Genomic DNA, 25,603 nt, shown 5'->3' with positions numbered 1-25,603 from the left:
TACTATGCAACAATCCGCTTTTTAGAAATGATGTTATAAGTCTGCTTCGACAACATCACTAGCATAGACGTGTCACGTCAGCCGGTTTGACATTTGAAATGTCGATGTTCTTTGGGTCTTTGCGTTTAGTTTCGTTTAAAATAGAATTATAGTGGTAATACAAATAATTAAAGTGAATAATCGTTAGAAATGCTGACGAAATTTGAAACAAAGTCAGCGAGAGTGAAGGGTATATCGTTTCACGCGAAGAGACCATGGGTTTTAGCGAGTCTCCACAATGGGGTGATTCAGCTGTGGGATTATCGTATGTGTACATTATTGGAGAAGTTTGATGAACACGACGGTCCAGTACGCGGTATATGTTTCCACATACAACAGCCATTGTTCGTTTCTGGTGGAGACGATTATAAGATAAAGGTAAGCAAAACCTAGAATCAACCTAATTCCTTATCATGATTATGATTGCTTGTTTTATGTTGCAATGGTTTATAATAATGTCCATACCAGATCATTTTCAAGTCAAAAATCTATTAACTTATTAGATAATATTATAAAGCACTCAAAGTTAAATTTCTTTCAGTAATAATAACAATATGTTTCATTACAGGTATGGAATTATAAGCAAAGAAGATGTCTTTTTACATTGCTTGGACATTTGGACTACATCCGAACAACATCCTTCCACCATGAATACCCTTGGATATTAAGTGCATCTGATGATCAGGTAAATAATTAATTATTTTAAATATGAAAAGGAAGCATATGCATGAGTGAAAGCAGAATAGCTCAAATATTGATAGAGCATAGTAATATTGTTGTAGGTACCTAATTTAATAACAAATTCAACTCTTTTTACTTAGTAGTAGAACTTTTTGCCATTCATTACATATTCTACTGCCAAACAGCAACACTAAGTATTGTTGTATTCCAATTAAAAGGATAAGTGAGACAGGCACAAGGGAAATAATATCTTAGTGTCTGAGGCACATTAGTGATGTAAGGGGATGGCCTAATGCTTGTCTGCCTCATAAAAATAAAAAAAACTAGAAGTAATATATAATTTGTGTACTGTTCTCTTTTCAAATATATTAATGTCTTTTATTAATAAAGAAACCCTTCTTTATTATGCTTACTGAATTCTTTGAGATTTAAAGTTAAATTAAAAATTATCAATTAAATAAAGTAATAATTAAAGTAAAATAAAATGTTCATCTGTATTCACTATAATGTTTTTTCAAACAGACAATAAGAATATGGAACTGGCAGTCGAGACAGTGCATCAGTGTGCTAACAGGCCACAATCACTATGTGATGTGTGCTCAGTTCCATCCAACAGAAGATCTACTTGTATCTGCATCTTTGGACCAATCAGTTAGGGTTTGGGACTTCTCAGGGTTAAGGAAGAAGAGTGTTGCCCCTGGACCATCTGGGTTAGCCGAACACTTGAGGAACCCACAAGCGACAGACTTGTTCGGACAGGTAATGGTAATTAGGCATGCGTTTTTATTATTTTTGCTTATTTTATAATTTTGCATAATCATATCAATAGCATCTTTAATTGTATGCATGAAGTAGATTATAGTTTCGGTTGGCTGTTTATTGCAAGCAATTTTTTTATTTATTAGAATACATTGCATCCAAAATTTGTGGTATTTAGACAAATAGCTGATAAATGCAAAGAATTTTCATTTTATTTACAGGCGGATGCTGTCGTAAAACATGTTTTGGAAGGTCATGACCGTGGTGTTAATTGGGCTTCCTTCCACCCCACATTACCACTGATTGTTTCTGCTGCTGATGACCGTCAAGTGAAGCTTTGGCGTATGAATGATGCTAAGGTAAGGATTTTTATTTTATTATATACAAATATTCAATATTATATGACTATGTGATATTTTAAAATATTTTTTTTAAATTGTTTAATCTGTATTAATATATAAGGTTTGTTAAAGAGCTTGTATGAAAGTTCTTTTATTAAAAGTTGTACAAGTCTGATTTGAAAATTTTATATATGACATCTAAGTTAAGGTATATGTATTCACTATGACCCACGCTGCACAGAAACAGCATTTTATATGGGTGATGAATGTGATGCTGCTATTAAATGAAGACTGCTAGAATTGCATCTCACAATGTAATTCATATTTTATTATTTTACATATAATTTTTTTGTTTTAATCTCTTATTTTAGGCATGGGAAGTGGACACATGTCGAGGACACTACAACAACGTCTCTTGTGCGCTGTTCCACGCGAGACACGAACTTATCCTATCTAACAGCGAGGACAAGTCGATCAGAGTATGGGACATGACTAAACGCACATGCTTGCACACATTCCGAAGAGAACACGAACGGTGAGAACATCTACGTCATCATAAGTACAATTAAATGGATTGAAATATAATAAACAAAATAAAAATAAAACAATCCTATTGAGATGACATATTGAAAAACCCCCAACAGCCAGATAGAGTATCTGTGAAACCTATCAATGATCATTAAGATGGATGTAAACTTAGTTACTCTGACTTTGAGCTATTTAGATTTTTTAAAAATATTATCAAAATCGAAAGTAAATATCAAATACGCTATGAGTTGATGTTAATGGAGTTATTAGTTCAGAGTTATATGAAAAGCTCATTGAACTTGCTCTGCAATTGCATATTTGATTAATTATGAATATTTTTAACATTCAATATGTGTCCTGCTATCATTATTTATTACGTGAATGTTTGTAAGTTTGGATGTTCTTTTCTCAATCAGGTAAAAATACTCTAGATATTTTTTTCAGATTAAAATGGAGTTGGAATATTGAGCTTTAACTTACTTAATATATATGGTACTGAACACCCTTAATAATACTTACAGTTAAACAATGTAAAAGCCGCATACTTAATTTATCTTATTAGTTTGTCGTAGATATTCTATTATTAAGTTTTTTTCTTTATAAAATCTCTAATACACCGTCACAGTTACAAATATTTATATCTTTGTAGTAATTATAATATTACTGTCTAGTTTATAATATGCTTGTATATTTATATTATACATAGTTTTCTCTAATGCTGAATTAGGATTCGCAAGACATCTGTCATGTAGTACTATCTAGTACACATTTCCGTTGATCTATTTATTAATTGTGATAGAAGGTATCCGCTACAGAAAAAGTACATAAACTATTCCTTTATTTCAGTTACTGGGTGCTCTCTTCGCATCCTACCTTGAACTTGTTTGCCGCTGGTCACGATGCTGGTATGATCCTGTTCAAGCTGCAACGTGAACGACCAGCATATGCGTTACATAATAATATGCTCTTTTATATAAAGGACAGGTATGTCATGAAAACTTTTTGCAATTATTATTGTTGTATTGTACGGTTCCGTGTTCGAATACTGGATAGGACAAAAAAGATTCTTCTGATATCTTTTTGTTTGTTTCGGATTTCGGTACCATAAGATTGTTAAATTGACGAAATACTTAAATCCACACTTGTCCACTATAATATCAATGTGAGGATTCAACATTCTTGCTTGTTTTTAGACAACTGCGCAAGTTGGACATGTCTACGAACAGAGACGCTCCAGTTATGCAAATCAAAGGCGGCGGTCGGCATCAACCATACAGGTATTAATATTAATTTTTACAAAATTTAATCAACTTCATCTGTTAGTGTGTGCGGGTCAAACTTTTCAATTGAATATAAAATCATTTCCATCTAGTTAAGAGGATTTTGTATGAATATATAAATAATAATTATTTTTTTCGTTGTAGTATGTCGCTGAACCACGCGGAGTGGTGCGTGCTGGTGTCGTGGCGCGCGGGAGACAGCAGCTCGTACGAGCTGTACGCCGCGCCGCGGGACGGAGCCGAGCCCGCCGCGCCGACCGAGCCGCTGCGCGGACACGCCGCCTCCGCCGTCTGGGTCGCGCGCAACCGCTTCGCCGCGCTCGAGCGGAACAACCAGGTCCGTCCCTATATCTCTATTCCTGGTCAAAAACTGACGAAGTACCAATAAGTTATTTGGTGCAAATTATCCATTTCTTAAATTTAATAAAAGGCGTGAGCGACTCCTATGACATCACGGTATTGATGATTATTTTATGTAAGCGTACTATTGGATAGATAAGATGAAAATATTGTTCTAATATAAATTTATAAGTTGTCTACTATGATCGTTTAATTTATATGTGGTAAAGAAAAAAAAATCATACAGTTCCACTTATATTATTAAAAAAAAAGAAATTAAAATTAATTAGACATTACAGAGGTAGTGGGAGCCCTTAACTCTTAAAAAACTCGTCAGGTTGAAATGATATGATGCTTCCAGCTCGTGATAAAGAACCTAAAGAACGAGGTGTCAAAGAAGATAGCGACGCCGACCTGCGAGGAGATCATGTACGCCGGCACCGGTATGCTGCTTCTGCGCGAGCCGGACGCCGTGCAGCTGCTGGACGTGCAGCAGAAGCGCACCGTGGCCAGCGTTAGTACCACCTTATTTATAATAATGGTGATGGAACTGTGGTCACGATTACCATACTCAAGGGTCAATCTCAGCCATTTGTATGGGACATATAATAGTGTACAAGTGTGTGAGTGCAAACACAGGTGCTTTCTGCTCACTCTCATATTCCGAAGGGACGGTAAATCCGATACGATCAGAAAGAGTACAGGCGGACGTCGTAAAGTCAGACAGCTTTTCTATAAAGCTAGGTTTATATATTTATATAATATAAGCAGGCTAACTAGAAAATGAGCTACCTTATAGTAAGTGGTCACTAATACCCTACCATAATAGACATTGGCGCCGTAATAAATTTTAATATATTCCACAACGATGTTTAGGCATTAAGCCGTTTGCCTACGTTTGATATAAATAAAAAAATTACCCATTCTTTATACCGCGCCACCAACTTTGGAAACTAAGATCTTACGTCCCTTGTATTTGCACTGTCGCACTTAATCTTCAAACCGGAACACAACACTACTATGAATGTTTATGTTATGAATATTTACTTCTGGCTATCATATGTCCTCTGTATCTTTCATCAGGTGAAAGTATCCAAATGTCGCTACGCTATTTGGAACGCGGACATGTCTCTCGTGGCCCTCCTCGGCAAGCACACCGTCACAATATGCACGAAGAAACTGGAGCAGCTCTGTTCCATCACGGAGGGGGCCCGAGTAAAGTCGGGGGCCTTCGACGATTCCACACCTCAACCGGTGTTCATTTATACGACGGCCAACCATATCAAGTATTGCTGCAAAGATGGGTACGTGGTTTAAATATCATTTATTACTATTGACAGCATTCCGAAATAAATACCACGTAACCAAAAAAAAACAACATTAATCAAATTAATATATACAGAGAAAGAAACTAACAGGCAAGAAAAATAAAAAATTAACCTGAAATTTGACTAAGTTATCTGAACTAAAAAAAAAAAAGTATAGTTATGGTCGAAATTCGACCAAAGTCATTACTTGAAGTTTTAAATATCAAATAATAATAGAAATGTTTTTACTTTTATTTTTACTACATCTCTTTAATAATAACACTCAAGCTTGTCAATTGCTAACAACAAAAAAAGAAATAGTTTTTGACAAAAAGGGGAAAAGTGTTACTTAGCTGTTTTGTCTTTGTATAATCAATAGTTATATTAAAATCATCTAATTGTAGACATTTATATAAAGACTCAGGTAAGAGTTAATTGGTTGACTCTTTGGGTTGTGATATGCCGGGAGACAAGTTTGAATACTAGTGACGCAGTTTTGACGTGATCTGAAATGTTGTTATGTTTTGATTTATTTGTATAAAACTATCTGCAGTGACTACGGTATCATCCGCACCCTGGACGTACCCGTGTACGCAGTGAAGGTGATCGCCAACGAGACCGGCGCCAGGGTCGTGTGTCTGGACCGAGAGGCGAGGCCCAAGGTGCTCAATATCGACCCCACGGAGTATAGGTACAACTTTAGTAATATTATAAAACCACTATGAGATGGGTTCGTTTCTGCGCCAAACACACGGATTTCTTCTGATATGTATAACACTAGCTGTCGTCCGCGGCTTCGCTCGCGTTTTAGGAGATGCTCGTCAGCTGTTACGGATAAAAAAGCTTATGTCGTCCCTTAGAGTTCTAGCTTGTGTCATACCAAATTACATAAAATTTGGTACGGTAGTTTGGAAGTGAAAGAGCGACAGACAGACAGACAGAGAGAGTTACTTTCACATAAATATTATTAGTATAGATTTAGGTATAGACATTTTTCTGAAGTTTTCGTTAGTTAATTGTTTTTATTATTTGAAAATTTTCAATGAAATATGTAGGCGGACGTCCAAATGATCCAACTGATCGCCACAGCCCATAGACATTGGTGCTGAAATAAAGTTTAATCATTCTTTAAATCTCCTTTTCGTCACGACCTTGGGAACTAAGTTATTATATCCCTTGTGTCTGTATTACACTGGCTCTCTCATCCTTCTAACCATAACACTAAAACAGAAAGTATTGCTTCTTGGCTGTAAAATATATGATGAGTGGGCTATACCTACCCGGAGCTCGCACAAAGCACTACCACCAAGTAAATTGGATGGTCCTTGGTGTCCTTGGTTATTATTAGAATTATTTATTGTTAGAATTAATTCACACAAGAAAATTGAACGCAATGTGTGTCGGGCAGGTTCAAGTTGGCGCTGGTGACGCGGCAGTACGACCAGGTGCTGCACATGGTGCGCACCGCCAAGCTCGTGGGGCAGAGCATCATCGCCTATCTGCAGGAGAAAGGTTACTATCTCTTCGCTCTTACTAACTACTTCTTAATATCTCTTTATACCTCATTTTTTTCTAGGCTTTATGTATTATAGGTAAGTAAATATTAATAAAAATTGCTTTGACAAAAGCGGCTACTTATATGCCTCCCTTGACAGCCTCGTTGGCCTAGTGGCCACAAACCCCAGGTCGTGCCGATAAAAAGTTATTGAAATTTTCCATCCAAAAATTTTCAGCAACAGTATGAAGTCTAGAAGTTGAAAGTGTGTGCAAATTCCCTGTGTATACCTCGGAAAGCTCGAACTTAATTATTTTGTCGTCCCAACGGATTATAATGTGTATCCACCAACCCGCATTGGAGCAGCGTAGGGGAATATGCTCCAAAACCTTCTCCTCAAAGGGAGAGAAGGCCTTAGTCCAGCTGTAGGAAATTTACATTAATAAATTTACATTAATGTTATATGTCGTAATCGGCTAGTCGCCCTCGAGATTCAGTCAGATAATACACGTACCAACACCCGCAGGGTACCCGGAGGTGGCGCTGCACTTCGTGAAGGACGCGCGGACGCGGCTGTCGCTGGCGCTGCAGTGCGGGAACATCGAGGTGGCGCTGGAGGCCGCCAAGAGCCTGGACGAGCCCGACGCCTGGGACCAGCTGGCGCAGGCCGCGCTCGCCACCGGCAACCACCAGGTCGGCCGCGATACAAAATTATATCCATATATTGCTTGATGATAAAATCGTTCGGAGTTTGTATGTGTTGATTTTAATTTAGGATTTTATTTGTATGAGAGAGAAATTTAATTGTGTACTATTATGAAAAGTAGGCTGATCTGACTTTCTTGACGGTTATTTTTGATAATCTGAAGCGATTATAGCTTTAAGTTGAACTTACCTTTTAAATGATAATACAAAAGTGCTCATAGGAGACTCTTTGAGTAAAGTATATTAAAATTTAAAACTCATCATATACAACGATTACTATGACGATAAAAAGTTAAAGTGAAACTATATTAGTAAAATTGATAAAAATCATTCTAGATTCCAAATTCATTGTTTTTTTTTTTTATCTTCAACAGATTGTAGAAATGTGTTACCAACGTACCAAGAACTTCGATAAGCTCTCATTCCTGTATTTGATCACCGGAAACTTGGACAAATTACGCAAGATGATGAAAATTGCCGAGATAAGGAAGGACGTGTCTTCCCAATTCCAAGGTGCTTTACTATTGGGTGACGTCACTGAGAGGATCAGACTGTTGAAAAATGCTGGGCAGGTGAGTCTGGCTTTGCTGATATTTGGTAGAGTTTCACTATTCTTAAGAATCAATAAGTTATTAATATTTAGAGCCTAGGGAGCACAGTGTTTAGAAAAGTCAAATCTTAACTGAAGGTAACATCATGACAAGGTTCATCATGGGCAAGCATCACTGAAATTGTGCATTGAATTTGGAATTCATGTGCACAGGGGTAAAGGAAAACATTGCTACGAAAAGTATGTGTCGGTTGAATCCTCTGTAAATGAAATATCCAATAATAATTACATATTTTTTTAAAATATACTTAAAATTACTTTGATTAGCTGCTCAACCATATCAAACATTTTTATGTAAAATTTATCTAAAATTAATAATTTCTTGCAGCTATCACTAGCTTACCTCACTGCTATCAATCACAAGCAGTTAGAGGAAGCGGAGCAGCTTAAGGCGGCTCTAGAAGCAGCTAACTTGCCAGTCCCAGAAGCAAACCCAGATGCAGTGTTCTTGATGCCACCTCTACCTGTACAGAAGGCTCAGCCAAACTGGCCCTTGCTGGCTGTTTCTAAGTATGTACCCTTACTCATCTTAGGACTTTTCTTACGTTATTATATTATTTATTGAATGTGTTATAAATTCTTTTATATAGTACAAAGTATTACCTTTACCTGGTACCCAACATAGTACTAAGTAACCTACTTGATTAGGTTTACTTGATTTACACAGTTGGTTACTTGGTGTAATACAGCACAGGAACTCATTTTCAATATACTTTTGAACGTATCAATTACTTAAAGACCATTTATTTTTATAATTTTGTCACATAGGTTGGTCTATATTCTGTTTGTTATGTGATGTTGTTTTTTAATACGTTCATTCATATATTCCAGGAGTTTCTTCGAAGTGGCCGGAGCGGCGCGTGCGGCAGGCGAGGCCGGCGTGAGCGGAGTGGCCGCCGCCGCCACGGACGAGCCGCTCGAGGCGGGCGGCGCCTGGGGGGACGACGACGAGCTGCAGGGGGACGTGGTGAGTACACGCCGGGGGGGGGGGGAGCACAGCACCCAACTTGTGCAAATAATCTTCTTTAACGGGTTTGTACGTACCAGTAGATGGTTGAAGTGTTCGGCAAAACCTGGTTTTCTTGTTCGGTATATTTATTAAACTCTGTATAATATTTTACAGGAAGAGCCTGAAGAAGTCATGGAGGATGCATGTGACGATGGCGGCTGGGACGTCGGAGACGAGGATCTAGAGTTGCCCGAAGAATTGGCTCCAGTTCAACGTTAGTTACATTTCGTACTTGTTGCATACTTTTTTGTGTGGCATATAATATATACACAAATAAATTTACATGTTATTTATTTGATATTTTAAAAAGAAAACGTAGGGAATGTAAACTTGTGACCAGTTCTACTAATTTATAACGGTTACGATACGTTCCCGTATTAACTATAGACACACAGACAGACATAGTTACGTTCGCATTTATATTTTTTTTAATATACATTGAGATACGTTCGTACGTAATTGTAAGTATTGCTCGTCCCAGCGGACATCGACGGCGGCGAGGAGTCGGCGGAGTACTTCGTGGCGCCGACGCGCGGGCAGGGCGCGGCGCTGGGCGCCAAGCTGCGCACGGCGCACGACTACGTGGCCACCGGACAGTTCGAGATCGCCTGCAGGTGGGCTCGATGTTACCTCCCTGCCATCTTACACCCCACGTCACGATATTTTTTGGAATGATCTTTTTTATGCGGCCTCTGGTAGAGAACCGACCTTTCCCTCTCTCTCTTTTTCTTTCTGTCTCTTTTTACTACATACGATTTTATATAACAATCGGGATTTTAAACAACAATTATATTTCTTGTCAATTGGGTTATTTTACTTTGTCTAATTTCGTACTGAATACACAGCGAAAACAACTTCGTTCCAATCGAGTGTCTTATTTTTTTTATGATAAAGTTAGGCGGACGCGCAAATATGCCACCTGATGGTAAGTGGTCAACATAGCCTATTTATATTGACGCTGTTATAAATATTAAATTAAAAATAAATCAGAACAATTGTACGTTGTACATAAATTGTCAACTAATAAAATTTTCAAACCTCAAAATCTACAAACTATGAATCTTGTAAATTAGTTTATGTAATATTGAGATAATAGGTACCGAACTCGCAAGACTAATTCGTAATCCCCTTGAGTAAAAAAATCGTTCGCCGCAGACTGCTGAACGAGCAGGTGGGCATCGTGCAGTTCGCGCCGTACGCGGACACGTTCCTGAGCATGTTCGCGCGCGCGCGCCTGCAGTTCGGCGCGCTGCCGCTCGTGGCGCCGCTCGCCGCGCACCTGCACCGCAACTGGAAGGAGGCCAGCGGCCGGGACCTGCTGCCCGTGCTCAGTGAGTGCCCGCCCGCTGCTGCTGCCTTACTAATATAATAAATCATTAAACGAACTCCAAAGTTCAGACGATATAAACGATAATTTGAAAGCGAAACTTTTTTGAGCGCGGTTGGATAAAACTCAATGTCTAATTTGAGAGCAAAGTTAATGTTGCGTTTTTAATTGAAATGTTATTTTGAGAAGTTACAGTAGTTTTTTAATTTACTTCTTTATATCGAGCAAGACGATATATCTATATTTCTACAGATATTGAGACACATTTCGATACTTAAAATTATATTATCTTTGTGTAATAAATGTGATATCGCATATATTTATAGCTGTGAAGCTGAACGACTTGGTAGCCCAGCTGCAGCAGTGCTACCAGCTGACCACCAGCGGCAAGTTTACGGAAGCGATCGAGCGACTGCAGCGCTTAGTGCGCGTCGTACCGCTGCTACAGCTGGAAACCAAGCAGGAGCTGGCTGAAGCGATGCAGTTATTAGCCATCTGCAGAGACTACCTGCTGGGACTGCAGATGGAGACAGCTAGGAAAGGTATTTTGTATACAAACCGTCAAGTTGCTAGCAATTATAAGCATTAAGGCCTCAATTCAATGTCTGCAAAAGTGTTTTTAAATTGTTAAATTAATTATTTACATTGTTAAAAGTAATCATTTTTTTTATAATTTTCCCAACTTAATGCAAATTGACTAATTATAAATGGCAGTGGCTTTGCACCACTGTGTTTTAATAATGACTAAAAGAGTTTAAAAATTGTTTTAATTTTTGTTAACAGCGATGCCAAAAAATACCCTCGACGAACAGAAACGAACATGTGAAATGGCCGCCTACTTCACTCATTGCAAGTTGCAACCCGTCCACCAGATCCTGACTCTTAGAACAGCTCTCAACATGTTCTTTAAACTCAAAAACTTCAGAACGGCTGCGTCCTTCGCCAGGAGGCTCCTGGAACTCGGGCCGCGACCGGAAGTGGCGCAGCAAGCGAGGAAAATCCTACAAGCTTGCGAGAAAACACCGACAGATGAACATCAGCTTTTGTATGACGAACACAACCCCTTCAACATTTGCGGATTAAGTTATAAGCCCATTTATAGAGGAAAGCCAGAAGAGAAGTGCTCCCTGTGTGGTGCCAGCTTTATGCCAGAACATAAAGGGAAGTTGTGCCCCGTGTGTGGGGTGGCGGAGATTGGTAAAGATGTATTGGGACTAAGAATCTGTCCCTTGCAGTTCCAGAGATAATTTGTATATGTATTATTGAATAATATATTGTATAAGACTTATGTTAAATAAAATTAATATTATTATATCGCCCACTTTGTTTCCTTTTAATGAAAAAAGTATCCGATTTTCATTAAAATCCGAATCAGTATCCGAGTTTTTACCGCTAATCGGTAGGATAAACATTATGAATAAGTTTTCATTATTGTGTTCTAGTAAAATGTCAATTTTTTTAATTTTTTAAGAGCTACTTGAACAAAATTATATATGTTGAACAAGTACAAAACTTACAGTGTTACTTTTTTTTAAATAATTTTTTGAAGTTTTAATTTATTTTGAAAAAAGCTAAAAACTTGATAACTCAAAAATGGGAGTTAAAATTATCGCTTACCTAACCTAACCTAACGGGAATACGTCGAATTACCAAAACCCTATATATATTAGCATAGATTGAACGTATTATAAACGCGAAAGTAACTATGTCTGTCTCTCTCACTCTGTTTTTCTTTCACGACCAACTAACTGAACTGAATTTGATGAAATTTGGTACGAAGCAAGCTTGAACTCCAAGGAAAGACATAGGCAGGTATAGTTTTTTATGCCTAAAACTGACGACCAACCCCTAAAACGGGAGCGAAGTCGCGGTCGAGAACTATTTCTCAAAAAAAACCTTCATGGACAAATGTAAATGTGTCAATGTCTATGAAATTTTTTTCACTATGAAGTGGTTAGTCAAACGGCGATGGTTTTTCATATAAATTAATTATGATCTATTTAAATGAAATGGCATTTTTAACAATTATATTTTTTTATTCGTTACAATAAATTATAAACAAAATATAAATCTTCTATATAATTCCCACGTTAAACTGGTTCCGGGTTCGGTTGCTTTGTTCTGAAAATAATTAAAGAAAATTTACAGTATATGTTATAATTATCATTTCATTAATATACTGTAAATCCATGAGGATATATTCGTTCATAAGAATCATTTGAAAAACCTTATATTTTTTTATAAGCCTGATTCGGGGTTCGAGCCATAATCTGCTAATAAGTTAATAATTACCAGCTTGGCAGTCTCGATGAGTTCTTCAAACAAAATATGCAAAGATCCCGTTACCTATTATTGAGCATGTCTTGGATTTCATCGAAGGTTTTCCCTTTAGTCTCCGGCAACAGTGGACTGACGGAGAAAATGAAGCCAAACCCGCAGCACACGGCTAATATCCAGAAGGCAGTGTAAATGCCGTAGGACGCCGCCACGTCACGGAAGAACCTGTGATGAAATTTAGAACAAAACAATGAGATGAGTATAAATAATTTTCTTTTGCCAATTTTAAAGAATTACCATCGCTCAGGAGATATCATAATGTCCAAGCCGTGTGTTTACAAGCTGATAATTCCAGAGTTATTTTAAACTTGGCTTTTTAACAAATTTAATATTCATGTCAAAAAACAGGTAATTAAGGCAATATACTCATAGAAGATTCGATTAATGATAAAATAGCGTGGACTTAGTATTTATTGATTTCTAAGCAGGATGTAGGTGTATAAATCTAATTATTCTTTATTGACATAATCTGTAATTAAAATAGTGGAAATGATTAACTACTCAGTTTCTTGCCGATTCTGCTCGGTAGAGTGTAGACACTACCGAGAAGAATCGACTACATTCCGAACTGGTGGTAGTTTTACATTTATTCTACACTATATCATGACGATTCAAAAGTGATTTTATTGAATTAATTTAATAGACAGCGTCACCGGCCGGGGGCAAGTCTTAAAATACTTAAGTGGTATATTGGTAGCCCACTCAAGGGCACAAAATACGCGCGTCCTAATAGTGCCTTCTGTGAGTTTCGATCTCAGCTAAGGACGCCGTCGACGTCGGGACATGTTTATGTTTTGTAACCCTAAGCATTGACGGGTGGTAGTAATGAATGAGAGATCCAAATGTGTTTGTGTGTGTTAACAAAAAATCACTAAATTTTCTCTTGTTCACACAATTTGTCAGGGCGTCAAATTATAACGGCAACAAAGAGATATGATTATGTGACTAAATAACTTAAGATAAGGTTATACTATTTTTTCTTTGAACGTTATTGAAAGATTATAATAAGCATTTCGAGTGCGACAGACTTCGGTACTTTTTGTTGTGATTTTTTCATGAAACGCCAAAATAATTAAGGTAACAGATCCAGAAATAAGCCTGATTACTGATAAATACCTGGTCCATATAAAGCCAGCCAGCCAGCACATGAAGGAGGCTATACCGCTGGCGAGACACTTGGTTCTAACGGGGAACATTTCTGCTACCAAGATCCATGGTACTGGACCAACACCTGCAATGATAACATGGATTTTATGAAAACTTCCATATAAAAAAATAATGCTTGTTTTGTTTAATCCTGACCCTTAAACTATTATCGGTTCTACCAACATAAGCGTTAAGGCATAATGGCATAAGGCATTTGGTATTAAATAGCATTGTTAATAATAATTCCTTAAAAAAAAGTATCATAGCAATGAGTCGTGGTGACTACACTAGCTGAATTTCGTAATGGTGCTTCCATTATTAATGATATGCTCGTATTTATTTTTTTTTTATTACACAGGGGAAATAAGGGCGCTACACATTATTCCGAATATATTCTCATAAGTCGTGATTTAGTTAGGTAATATAAAAGTCACATACATTAAGTTAAAAGTAAATCCCGATCAAATGTTACCGTGATAAAGTATTTTTAAAGCTATTATTTCAAAGTAATTTAAAAGTCTAATTATTATATTTTAATGCAAATACAGAAACAAAGTTCTTGGTAAGTGACTATTGAATGCGATTTTTTAAATTTTTTTTACTGAACATAACATTTTTCTTAGAAATGAATTTTATACCTAAGTTTATATAATTTTTTGTTTGATAATTTTTTTATCAATGTAATACATTTTTATAAATATGATATTATTGTTTTTATAATAATTATTGCCTGAATTTCTGGTCTTGTAAAAAGTTCATGCATAACAAGTCCGCCTTTTAAATTTAATTGTATATTTTCTTATATTTCAATCTTAGTTTCTTGTTGATTTTTTTTGCCCATTTCAATCAAAAAAGGAATGAAGATAAACAAACCTTAGATTTACGTTTCCATTTGATTTGCTAATGGCTCAGCTTTATTTTGCGCTACCAACTGTTTGTGACATATATATTTTACTTTTTACAACACTATTCCAATTAACTATAATAATTCACTTACTTAGGTTTACTTACAAAGTTCTGATAGCAGATGTACATTATAATTAATCTAGCTCTCGACCAATGATACGCGTCAATTTGATGTCAAATGTCGTTTATTTGGCGTTTGTCTTCTCTTGGTTGGATTATATATATTATGAAGTATTTTGGGTAAAAATCAGTACGTTATATTTACTTACCGAGAGTAAATAATATCATATACACAATGAGGCACAACAGAGGCAGGAACGCCCAGGACTCGACGTTGTAGTGGTAATGTGAGTCTAGTAACGCGTAGATACCTATAATTCCCTAAAAAAACAGCTAATTTGTTATAACATGAATAGAATATATACTGTGTACATTAAGTGTGACATACTAGTCAATATTTTTTTATTGTTAAAGTCGTGAGGGGTAAAAGCAATCACGAATACCTTCATGAGTTTATTAGTGGTTAAATTTATCTTGTTTTCAGGGGATGAAGGAAAACATCGCGGAGAAAACGTCTGTTGGGAGAAATTTCGTTATACTCGTCCAACAACCCGTTATAGTAGAATAACCTCTAATTCTTTATGAGAGGAGAAGAGACCGGTGTCCAGAGACATTTATGGGCTTTCATTTTTATTTTACTTGTAACTTACTTGTTTACTCTGTTATCTATAATAATTTATTTATTTGGCCCTGTCTGTAACACTTAGTATTGTTTTGTTGCAGTTGTAAGGGTGAGTAAGCCAGTGTAACTACAGGGACAGAACACCTTAGTTCCCAAGTTTGGTGGCGTATTGTTTATATGAGGAATGATCAACATTTCTGGAAAATCTATTTTTTTTTACTTATTGTACTGTACTGTACATGTGTTCGAACGGTTTTTGTTAAAAATATCGATAACAATGGTAACATTTCGACCACACGAAACTAGTTTTAATTAAATCATCGTTTTAGGTGTATTGGGATTTACCAGAAATATCGTTAGACCAAGCGATGTTGTCCACATGAGAAGCTTCCTTCCGAGTCGATCCACTACTAGAGGTGTAATGAAACTTGTAACAACCTGGTTAAAGAAACAACAATATTATATTAAGAATTTTCAATCGCGTCAAATCATAAATACTAAATATGCGAAGGGTCAAAAATAAAATCCTGTGAAACTCCATAAATTGTAATGTCCTCTTTCTGAAAGATTTCAAGGTGGATAATTTTAGATATCATGGTGCACAAGTGTGTCAGTGAGAAATACAGTTGTACTTTTTGCCCCTCTCATCGTAAGATTGGACGGTAATCTAACGTGAACAGATCAAGCGGGATGCCTACAGGATATATGTGGTTTTTGAGAATGTAGAACTGCTAGAAAGTAAAAACTAATTTCCTGACACATATCTCTAATTATTTTTTATCGACCTGACGAGGGATTTTAACTCAACCAGACTACCAAGGTACACTGTAATCAGTAAATACTTATAGTATTAAAACTTCGTATAACCATTTGAGGATGAATCAAACAATCTTATGAAAATACATCTATTGTTTAGATTTCCTAAAAAAGTTTTATAATGACTTGATTTAATTGAATCTTCGATTCTCTTTTTAATTATCGTATCTTTGACATAAGTCGACGTGACCAAAATTTATCATTGGGGCTTATTGTTTCAGCATTAAATTAAAAAGTGAGTACTTAGTAAATCATTTACCTGAACAACTCCCATTATTATGGTTCCATCAGATGGCGAAATTTTTGTGCCTACTTTTATAAGAAGTTCTTCCATATAGAAAAGTAAAACATCGATTCCCGACAGTTGCAGTAACATCGCTAGGAAAACGCAAATACCTAAAAAAATATATAATTATTAATAATTTAATTTATTTAATTACAATCTATCTTCTACGCCGTTGAAACATTTAGTTAAATCTTCCTCCATTAAAAACAAGCTAAAAACATTTAAACAAAAAAAATTAAAATTTTGAAATATTTTTAGTTTTACCCAATGCTTTTAAATTTCCTCTGGTAGCCCACAAGTCTTTCACGCTGGGTTCAACTTTGAACTCCCTCGCGATGATTGCTTGTAATCCTTCCAATTCTGCTTGAACAGCATCCTTCGATGTCCCTCTTAGGTCTTGTAAAACTTGAGATGCTTCTTCGATTCTACCTGTGAAATTTATTCTCTGTGATCGTTTTTATAAAAATATGAATTGAAGGAGGCGGTTAGACCGTTAGGAAGGTAGAGAGCCGGTAGTTTTGGGAGTAGTCTAGCTATAAATGACGATAGGTTAACGACGACATAATTTTTATAAATCTATAGAGCAAAAAGACAGACATAATCTCAATTGAAAACCACTGCCCATAAAAAATTGTATTGTATGAATTATTAATCATTTTCAAAATATGAAAGAATTTGATAAATCGCCGTCTACTACGTGTAGAATTTATGTCCTTAGAGCCTGTTAGACTGGTTCACTCGCTTTCACAAACTCAGGACATGGGTACTTTGTATTGTAGTTGCTTATCAGCAGAATTGTTGATGAGATAGTGGTTATCAGACGGGCTTACAAAAAACAAAATATCATACTTAAATGACATCAATATGGCCCTTTTATAAATTCGAAAAATATATTATTATAATAATCATCAATATTATTTTCGGTTTAGGGAAAGCTAATAATTGTCTGACTGCAGCTTTCCTCTTAATTTTGGTTGATGGACGACCACGCACAAAAACAGCAAACACATTCACATATATCATAGATTACACGAAGGACATACAGGATTTCTCACCAAGGTTTCTCACTCTTCCAATTGTTATAAATTATATGTTGCGATGATATAAAAACGAATTTTATTCTCACCTTTATAAACTGAGAAGAACGGAGTCTCTGGGATGATCCAAGTACATGGGATATAGAACAGTGACAGTATACCGCCAGTAGCTGTGAGGCCCCAGTACGTGGAGAATGGGCCGATGGCATATGCCAGGAGGAATCCAACGTTGATGAAGAGCAAGAACAATGAGCTTAAGGAACCACGAATCTTGTCCTTTAAAAAATATAAGTTAGTGAATATCGACGCATAGTGTATGTATTTTAATGACATATTTTTAGTAATCATGTTAGTTTTACTAACATGATTACTAAAAATAAGAGTAAGGTATATTTTGGCAGATAACTAAGAAGAAATCGATTTGACAATGTCAAATCTAAGCGATCGATTACTTATTATTAATATATACTAAAAACGTTTCTTTAAAGTATCTACCAAGCCCAATTTTCATACACGACGTAAACAGAATTAGTTTCCTAGAGTCTTGTTGTGATAATTTTTCCAAATTTTTTACTTATGGTCTTAAAGACTGGTTTCAATTATAAGTACGTATTTCTTCATAATGTATTATGCAAATATGCAGATTAGGTAACAATTAAAAGTAATAAAAATCAGGCGACCGAATCGTAAGATTTTTCTGATATACAAAAAAACTACCAGTCGTCGAAAACTGGTTTTATTTGAGTCTCTCAATATTAATTATTTATATTTACCTAAGCAAACGAAAAATAACACCTCACCTCTTTATTAGTAGCATATGTTTAGTAAATGTTTTTGGCAATTTTATATCATAAATAATTCCCATTTTTATATTTGCCAGTAAGTCCTAATCCACTTTAGGCCAAACATTACTCAAAATTGTACTTTTATTTTAATCTAAACGTTTTTGCTTAGAGGATCATTAATTAAACAATGATATATATCTTCTTCTTACGATTGTCGTAAGAGATAAATGTTTTACTAAAAATCCGCTTAGGAATGATTGTATTAAAGCCGTATAAGAATAACAGATGGTAACTTAACACGGTCTCGGTGTAACATAGTTAGATACTTACTTCAGCTATCTCCCCAATATATAATGGCACCGTTGCAAACTGCATGCCAGTCGCGCAACCCCACATAATACGAGCGGCGTAAATAGTAGGCAAATCAGTTGCCACACCAGCGAGCAACCAGCCGAGGAGTAGAGGAATGTTTGAACCCATGATGATCCATCTTCGCCCGATTCGGTTTAATAGAGGAACTGTGATTAGGGGTCCTGGAATGTTCGGGACAAATTAACTTAAACCGTAATTTATTAACACAGCTTATGCCTTATTGTTTATATTTTGCAGATAATTAAGTATAAAACAATGAATTAATTATAAATAATAAAAAAAGTTTTCAACATTTCAGTTATAATAGGTAGATTTATAGTTTTCATAGTCTTGGTTAGTTACTATTAACACACACGCACACACACACACATATCTTTCTGGTGTCCTGTCAAAAAATACATATTAAATACTTATAATCGAATTCAATGAGGTTTAAACATAGACTATTTTACTACATTTTACTAATATGATATATTCCAAATAGTATTTTAATCGATAGGACCACAAATCAGAAATATTATGGAGTGGAAACTTTAATAGCTACAGAATGAGAAAATGTGCTTACCAAGCAATCCTCCAAGAACAAGTAACGATCCTATCCATGATTCCTGCTGTAACGTAGGTTCTCGTGGTAAGGGGGAGTTGTTAGAGCGGAGCTGCGGCAAGGCTGGCGATGTCCATCCCATGGACATCCCAGTACAGAGACTGCCATAGCTGGCTATAAAACAATGATATTTTATTATACTCTTCAAGACTGTATTTCAGGATATAAACTACTCTCCATCATGAAAAATATGTTCGAGCGATGCTTTGTTGTTGCGTGAAATAAAGACAAAGACGAGTCAAAATAATGATCGTATTCATAATATTAACAAAATAAAGAAGATTTCCTTCGAGGAGTAATTTAGTAATGTAGAAAATAAGATTTTATTTTTAAATAAGATTTAATTTTAGAAAATAAGATTTTATTTTCTAAAATTGTCTTTTATGTGTTCTGTAATCGATCTTTTTAGAATATCAAGATATATTAAAAAACATTATAGTTTTCGGAATTAGTTAAACGGCTCGCAACAATATATGAGCAATAATTTTATAAAGGATTTTATTTCTATCGTTACTGTGATCGGATTTAATCTACAGTTCACGTATGAATAAATTAATACCGATGATTAATACTTGATAATGACGGCGTAGTTAATAAAAGTTAAGTGCCTTGTATATTTATTCCTATTTATTCTATATCTTTTGCAGATTACTTCTGAACATTTTTAGGGTTCCGTTTCCAAAGGGTAAAACGGGACGTTATTACTAAGACTCCGCTGTCCGTCAGTCCCTCCGCCAGTCCGTCTGTCACCAGGCTGTATCTTATGAACCGTGCTAGTTAGACACTAGATTTTTTTTGAAATAATGCGTTTATTTTATTATTTTTTGTTAAAGCGGCTATAAAAACAGAATAAAATGAATATTAAAGTGAATCCCCCATACAACAGACATGAATTTTTTTATACCGTTTATTTATTGTCGTTTTTATACTTAGTATTGGTACCCTTCGTGCCCAACCACGACTCGCACTTGGCCGGGTTTTTCTATAATATTTTTTAATAAGGTGTAGTTTCTATACAACAACAACATTTTTTATTATATAATTGTGAAGCTAATTTGTATAGTGTGAGGCTTTTCATAAACTTTATTAGTCACAATCGTAATTCAAATCACACAAAAAACAAATTGGGTCATTATATACACTAATTGTGGAAAAAAACCACCTTATCATAAAAACGTGAGACCTTCTGTACAATTTCTTCCAAGCAATAATGAAACTTCGTAAACGTAGAAAAACTTGTTATATGTAAGTATGTCTAAAATAATGCAAGTGACTATTTTGGACATTTAGGAGACACGGAATCACTTAAAATGTTTTTTTAAACAAACTTGTTGTCCCGCGCGGCTTCGTTCACGTTGTAGGGGTTAGGGGCATTAGGCTTAAAAAAGTATTCACCCTAATGTCCTTCCTTGGAATTCAACCTTGCATCATATCAAATTTGGTTGAGTGGTAGGTCGTGAAAGGCAACAGACAGACAGACAGACAGAGTTACTTTCGCGTTTATAATATTAGCGTTGATTTCCACGTATGTTTGTCCGTGTTCGTTCCTTTGGTGTATATTTCTATCGAGTTTTATTATTTATACATATGCATTTTTTAATCAGCATCACATCGATTTTTTATGTCAGTATGATTTTCACCATTAATTATTGCTGGTTTCCGGTTTGAAGGAAAATTGAATTACAAATAACAGTTAATAAAAACGATTTTTAAAAATATTTGCGTTGAATCTCTCTGTTCGTTATTTCGTTTAAAATAATTATTCCTGAGATAAAATGAATTAAATATTTTGGACTTGTTTGATAAGTGATTACGATCGCTTTTTTATGTTTACGTAAAATATTAAATAGTTTACTATTATAGACGTGCAATTTATAACAAATGCTTAAGATTTTTTTTTTTACGGTGTACGCATTTTTTAAATTATAAAAATAATAATAAAATAATAAAATTCTTTTTCGTTTTTTTATGTGTGTTTTATTTGTATAAATATAATCATTAAATGATATAATTTTTAGATTGTTTTTCTCTTTCCGCCGAGTGTCTACGTATAATTTTAAGATATCAAAGCTATTACAGGTTATTCCTATTAATCAGAGGTTTACTTATTAGATAGTACTAGTTTTTATAAAATTTGCTTTACTCGTCTGGCAGTAATAAGGGTTGACAAGTTATAATATATAAAACATTTTAGTAAGTATAAAAAATATAATATTTAAAAAACAAATAAATAATATTTTTACCTAATGACGCATATAAATATTGACGCCATTTTAATTTGATGTCTTTTAAAAATATATCAAACATCACCCAAAAGTTCACTTAAAACGTAAGTCGAACACTAAATTTTTAATAATTCAATCAAACACTAACACTAGACGTGCACTTAGTCAGCCATTGCGATTAAATCTGGACGAGTAATTCTTAGCTTTAAGTTTCCTTTACCAGTTCCATTCACATTTTTTACCGTATATTTGTAATTGTTTAAGAAAAAAAAATAGCGAAAAGTACAAATAGTACTACGAAAAAATAATTGGCAATTAAGATGCTAGAATTAAAAGCCATTAAAATACGAAGAAAAGTTTTTATATTTAAATTTGTTTCGAATACAGAAAACAGCTAAATTTGGAACTGTAAAAGTTAGGTAGTATAAAAAACTAGGTAATCGAAGAAAATCTTTGAAAGGATTAAGCCGAAGCGATTGGGAATAAATGAAATGATTTTTGTGTTTATGAAAATCCATATAAGCGTTTAATTCTTTTTGTTATCGTGTTGTTGACGTATTCAAAAAAAAGGGAACATTGAAGCGCAAAATATGTCGTATGAGGTGAATTTCCCGGGATTAGTTTCGATCCTCTATATCCTAAGCCAATTGCCAATAGTCGGTTGCGAATTGGAGTCTACATTGGCTGTGATGTCAGTGCTGTGTGTCTATGAATATAGCTCACTTTACTCAGTGTATCTGTCGGAGTATATCATTCATGTAAAGGACATACTGTAGGGGAGCTGAATCTTAAGGAATTCCGGTGTGTATGGAACGAGTGGACGATAGGATGACAAGTAGTCTCGAATGATGAGCACGAGCCAGTATAGCAGTCTTAGTTGTTATAGTTTGTAAATAAGGCTGATATACAAAACTTTGTCGAATGCTTTTACATTGAAGAATAGAGTTTCCATTTTCAAAAAGCGGCTTCAAGTATTTTCCATAAGAATGTGCATCGTTGTGCAATGGGTCCAAATTGCTGCAGTTAGAATGTTATCGCTTTTTTTTATCTTGCTCGAAATTACGTGTTTGCCTGAGTTGTATGTGGACTTGCCTAAAGTCTGGTACGCCCTTTGAAGCGGAATTACCCACTGAAAAACAAGCGGTTCACACTTTGTCTTTTCGGGATCATCACGGATCAAACACTGAACCCAAACCGTCCACTGAGTTTATAGCCTCTTGGCTTTATCGTACTTCGTCTAACAAGCCTCAAAACTTGCAAAAGAGATTTAGGCATTGTTTAGCAATATGTGATAGCGAATATTGGTTAAAGTGCCTGCTCTGTTAGTTCTGGTGGCTCAGCCGAAAGGTGGCCTAGGATTTATCGGCTGTAAGTGTTTATGGCTTGGCGGATATGGCTGGTAAAACTAATATCGGTCGTCTTTGAACCTTCTATAGAGTCAATATAGTTAGGAATTTAAAGTCATATGTGATTGGAGTCTCGAGGCGAGTTCATTCAAGTCTTGTTTCGGCTAAATTTGATTGGCAGTAACGAATTGCGACAGTCCAGTAGCGAACCCGAGAGTCGGGCGACGTCACTATCTTCTCATCTTTGTCTAGTTCACAAGTAGTGACTGCTGCTTGACATTTTTTAACAAGCAATATATAACAATATAAAAAATCGTATTCTACAAATTATATCATTTTGACGTCATATACAATACATTTTTTTTTATATTATTTAAATAAAGACATAAAATCGGCTTAAAACATCTTAAGCATGCATGTAATCACGATCGAAATAAATTATTTCAATTATCTATATAACTAAAAGGATCTAATTTTAAGCGAATAATTACAAGTCTAATTGACCTAAGTACTGCGACTGCCCTTGATCTTGAATGTCGTTTCGCCGTCACATTTAAGTCAGCTTATTTTAAATTTAAACCTTATATTAATAGCTTTAAAGTTCATTTCAAATGATATTAAAAGTAAAAGTAAGTTACATTCATTTCTCTGGATAATTACTTTATTGTTCTGTTAAAATAAATACCTTATTGTAACGAAATAAAGTTGTTTTTTCTTTATCGTTAGATATATACGGGTATGTATTAGGGACTAGGGCAGATTGTTGATGTAAATGATTAGGTATTCGATAGTAGATACTTAAGAAATTAATGTTTTATCTGATACTACATTGAGGACATTGAGGAGTGTAAGTTAAGATTTAATATAACAAAGTATCAGACATCTCAAGCCTGTATCGAGGTCTCGAAGGTTTCCGTATTCGCGTAATGGCTTTGTGTATTATTCATAAATAATTTATTATAATAAAATTATATCAACACGATATAGATTATTATATAAAGGTATGCGTATGTTCGTATGTGACCAGTTATTATAAAAACTAATGAAACAATTTTAATTGCATGATAAAAACTTGAATTTTAGGACACGCTGAGGCACATTAGGATTAATAAACTTTTAACATTAGCCGTGTTGCCTTTCAATATAAGAAAAAAAAATAGCTATTTATTATATTACATATAAAATTAATAATAAATAAATTAAAAATAGTGCAAAGTCCTTGATTTTTTTTTTACAAATATATATTCGGACGGGAAATCAGGATACCTGACAGTTGATACGTACTATTGTGTCAATTGACGACCTCACTAGACCCCAAAGATGTGTAGTAAAAAGTAGTTTTTTTTTAATATAAAAAATATCGCTTGGATATTATATTTTTTTTACTTCATAACCGATTTTGAGCCTTAAATATTATTTTAATAAAGAATTTTTTATATAATTGTCTATGGAATCATCTTTATCGCTCTGATTAGTTAACAGTACACCAGAAGGTACTCATAAATAGTCTTCTATTATATATATATTAATGAGAACGTACTTATATAGAGTATTAAGACATATACAAGACTAAATAACAATTATAATAATAAATTTGATATTAAATGGGTACTAAATTAATTTAGCTTTAAGCAGACTAAGTCACGGGTGTTCCACGTGTTAAAAGACGGTTAGTAACGATGCAGAGCGAAGCAAATTCCATGGAAGCGAGCAACAGCTTAATCGCAATAGTATTTCTCATTTACAATTAAAATAAATGATAAATTCGTGATCAAAGCGACGTAATTAATCAATACTGTACAAGTTTTAACATGTAGTCATTGTATATTTATTAGTTTTTATGAATAAACACATAAAGTACTTGTGTAAATTTCTGTGTTCCGGTTTGAAGGGAAGGTATTGCTTTTGTATTATATATAACGTTGTCTTATGACCGATGGTCCATTGATATATAAGGAATGGTCAATTTAACTATTTACCAAAAGTTGACTTCCTATTTCAAAATAAAAAAGAGACTTATTTGTGGTTTTAGTAAACAAGAATAACGTCGTTAATGTGCGCTCTGCTGCCTGATGATGATTGGTTTAAAAAAAATGTATCATAGACAAAATCAGCAAAATTAGATGTTAGATGCAGGAGAACGCTGTATTTTAATTAAAAACAACAAAGTGATATCTTTAGCCACTGTATCTTGATCATATTTAAAAAATCTTGTATTAAAATATCATGTATGCACGTGGTCTTATACGTTTCATGTACGTACATGCTTCTGTACGTACGCCTTTCTGTTTGTAAGCTTAAATATTTTAAACTACGCAACAGAATTTAATGCGTTTTTCATCAATAAACAGAAGGATTCAAGAGGAAGGTTTACATATATGATACATGCATTTCCAAAAGGCGATTATTTCAACTTTTCTAGCATATAATATGAAAAAAAATGTTTTTATGTTTGTTCTTTATGTTCTAAGTTATATTTTACCCACATGAAGTCAGTACTGATAACTACTAACTAGTAATAGTAATTTGTATACTATAAATCTTCAAATGATATTTAGCAATTTATTGGTTGCAAGCGCCTGAGATTACTTATCCACACAATATAAACATCTCATAAATACAAAAATGCTCTCAATAAAAC

The 25,603-nt window shown here is 34.7% G+C and overlaps 2 protein-coding genes across 3 annotated transcripts; one reads left to right on the top strand and one right to left on the bottom strand.

Annotated features, from left to right (window-relative positions):
- The first annotated feature begins 74 nt into the window (after positions 1 to 74).
- LOC125073062 (coatomer subunit alpha) lies at positions 75 to 11,734 on the top strand. Of its 2 annotated transcripts, none has more exons than XM_047683747.1 (21): positions 75 to 417; positions 608 to 724; positions 1,243 to 1,479; positions 1,701 to 1,838; positions 2,192 to 2,355; positions 3,195 to 3,332; positions 3,542 to 3,625; positions 3,773 to 3,965; positions 4,329 to 4,481; positions 5,051 to 5,271; positions 5,828 to 5,965; positions 6,683 to 6,786; positions 7,296 to 7,462; positions 7,849 to 8,046; positions 8,413 to 8,594; positions 8,916 to 9,051; positions 9,208 to 9,307; positions 9,575 to 9,707; positions 10,249 to 10,424; positions 10,747 to 10,962; positions 11,204 to 11,734. In XM_047683747.1, the coding sequence occupies exons 1-21, from the start codon at positions 190 to 192 to the stop codon at positions 11,665 to 11,667; spliced, it is 3,687 nt and encodes a 1,228-aa protein (XP_047539703.1). In that variant the 5' UTR covers positions 75 to 189; the 3' UTR covers positions 11,668 to 11,734. The 2 variants fall into 2 exon arrangements, with proteins under 2 accessions (XP_047539703.1, XP_047539702.1); XM_047683746.1 differs by having other exon boundaries at positions 1,243 to 1,485.
- A 711-nt stretch (positions 11,735 to 12,445) lies between these two features.
- LOC125073053 (facilitated trehalose transporter Tret1-like) lies at positions 12,446 to 21,781 on the bottom strand. Its single transcript, XM_047683735.1, has 11 exons — positions 21,635 to 21,781; positions 19,353 to 19,505; positions 18,746 to 18,948; positions 17,720 to 17,906; positions 16,858 to 17,022; positions 16,567 to 16,703; positions 15,837 to 15,929; positions 15,079 to 15,190; positions 13,874 to 13,988; positions 12,767 to 12,922; positions 12,446 to 12,541 (listed from the first exon to the last, which is right to left on the bottom strand). The coding sequence occupies exons 1-11, from the start codon at positions 21,696 to 21,698 to the stop codon at positions 12,511 to 12,513; spliced, it is 1,416 nt and encodes a 471-aa protein (XP_047539691.1). The 5' UTR covers positions 21,699 to 21,781; the 3' UTR covers positions 12,446 to 12,510.
- Positions 21,782 to 25,603: the final 3,822 nt, after the last annotated feature.

This window comes from Vanessa atalanta, chromosome 23 (genome assembly GCF_905147765.1).
Source record: "Vanessa atalanta chromosome 23, ilVanAtal1.2, whole genome shotgun sequence".
NCBI lineage: Eukaryota > Metazoa > Arthropoda > Insecta > Lepidoptera > Nymphalidae > Vanessa > Vanessa atalanta.
This window is presented reverse-complemented; position numbering and strand designations above follow the sequence as displayed.

Bases quoted from the DNA above. Each gene is read 5' to 3' on its own strand.
- LOC125073053 (XM_047683735.1), bottom strand. From the start codon at position 21,698: ATGTTTGATATATTTTTAAAAGACATCAAATTAAAATGGCGTCAATAT. The intron at 17,023-17,719 runs GTGAGAATAAAA...TAAATTTCACAG, and splicing joins GTTCTTCTCAGTTTATAAAG to GTAGAATCGAAGAAGCATCT. The intron at 15,191-15,836 runs GTAAATCCCAAT...CTGTTTTTTTAG, and splicing joins TTGGTCTAACGATATTTCTG to GGAATTATAGGTATCTACGC.
- LOC125073062 (XM_047683746.1), top strand. From the start codon at position 190: ATGCTGACGAAATTTGAAACAAAGTCAGCGAGAGTGAAGGGTATATCG. The intron at 418-607 runs GTAAGCAAAACC...GTTTCATTACAG, and splicing joins GAGACGATTATAAGATAAAG to GTATGGAATTATAAGCAAAG. The intron at 725-1,242 runs GTAAATAATTAA...TTTTTCAAACAG, and splicing joins TAAGTGCATCTGATGATCAG to ACAATAAGAATATGGAACTG.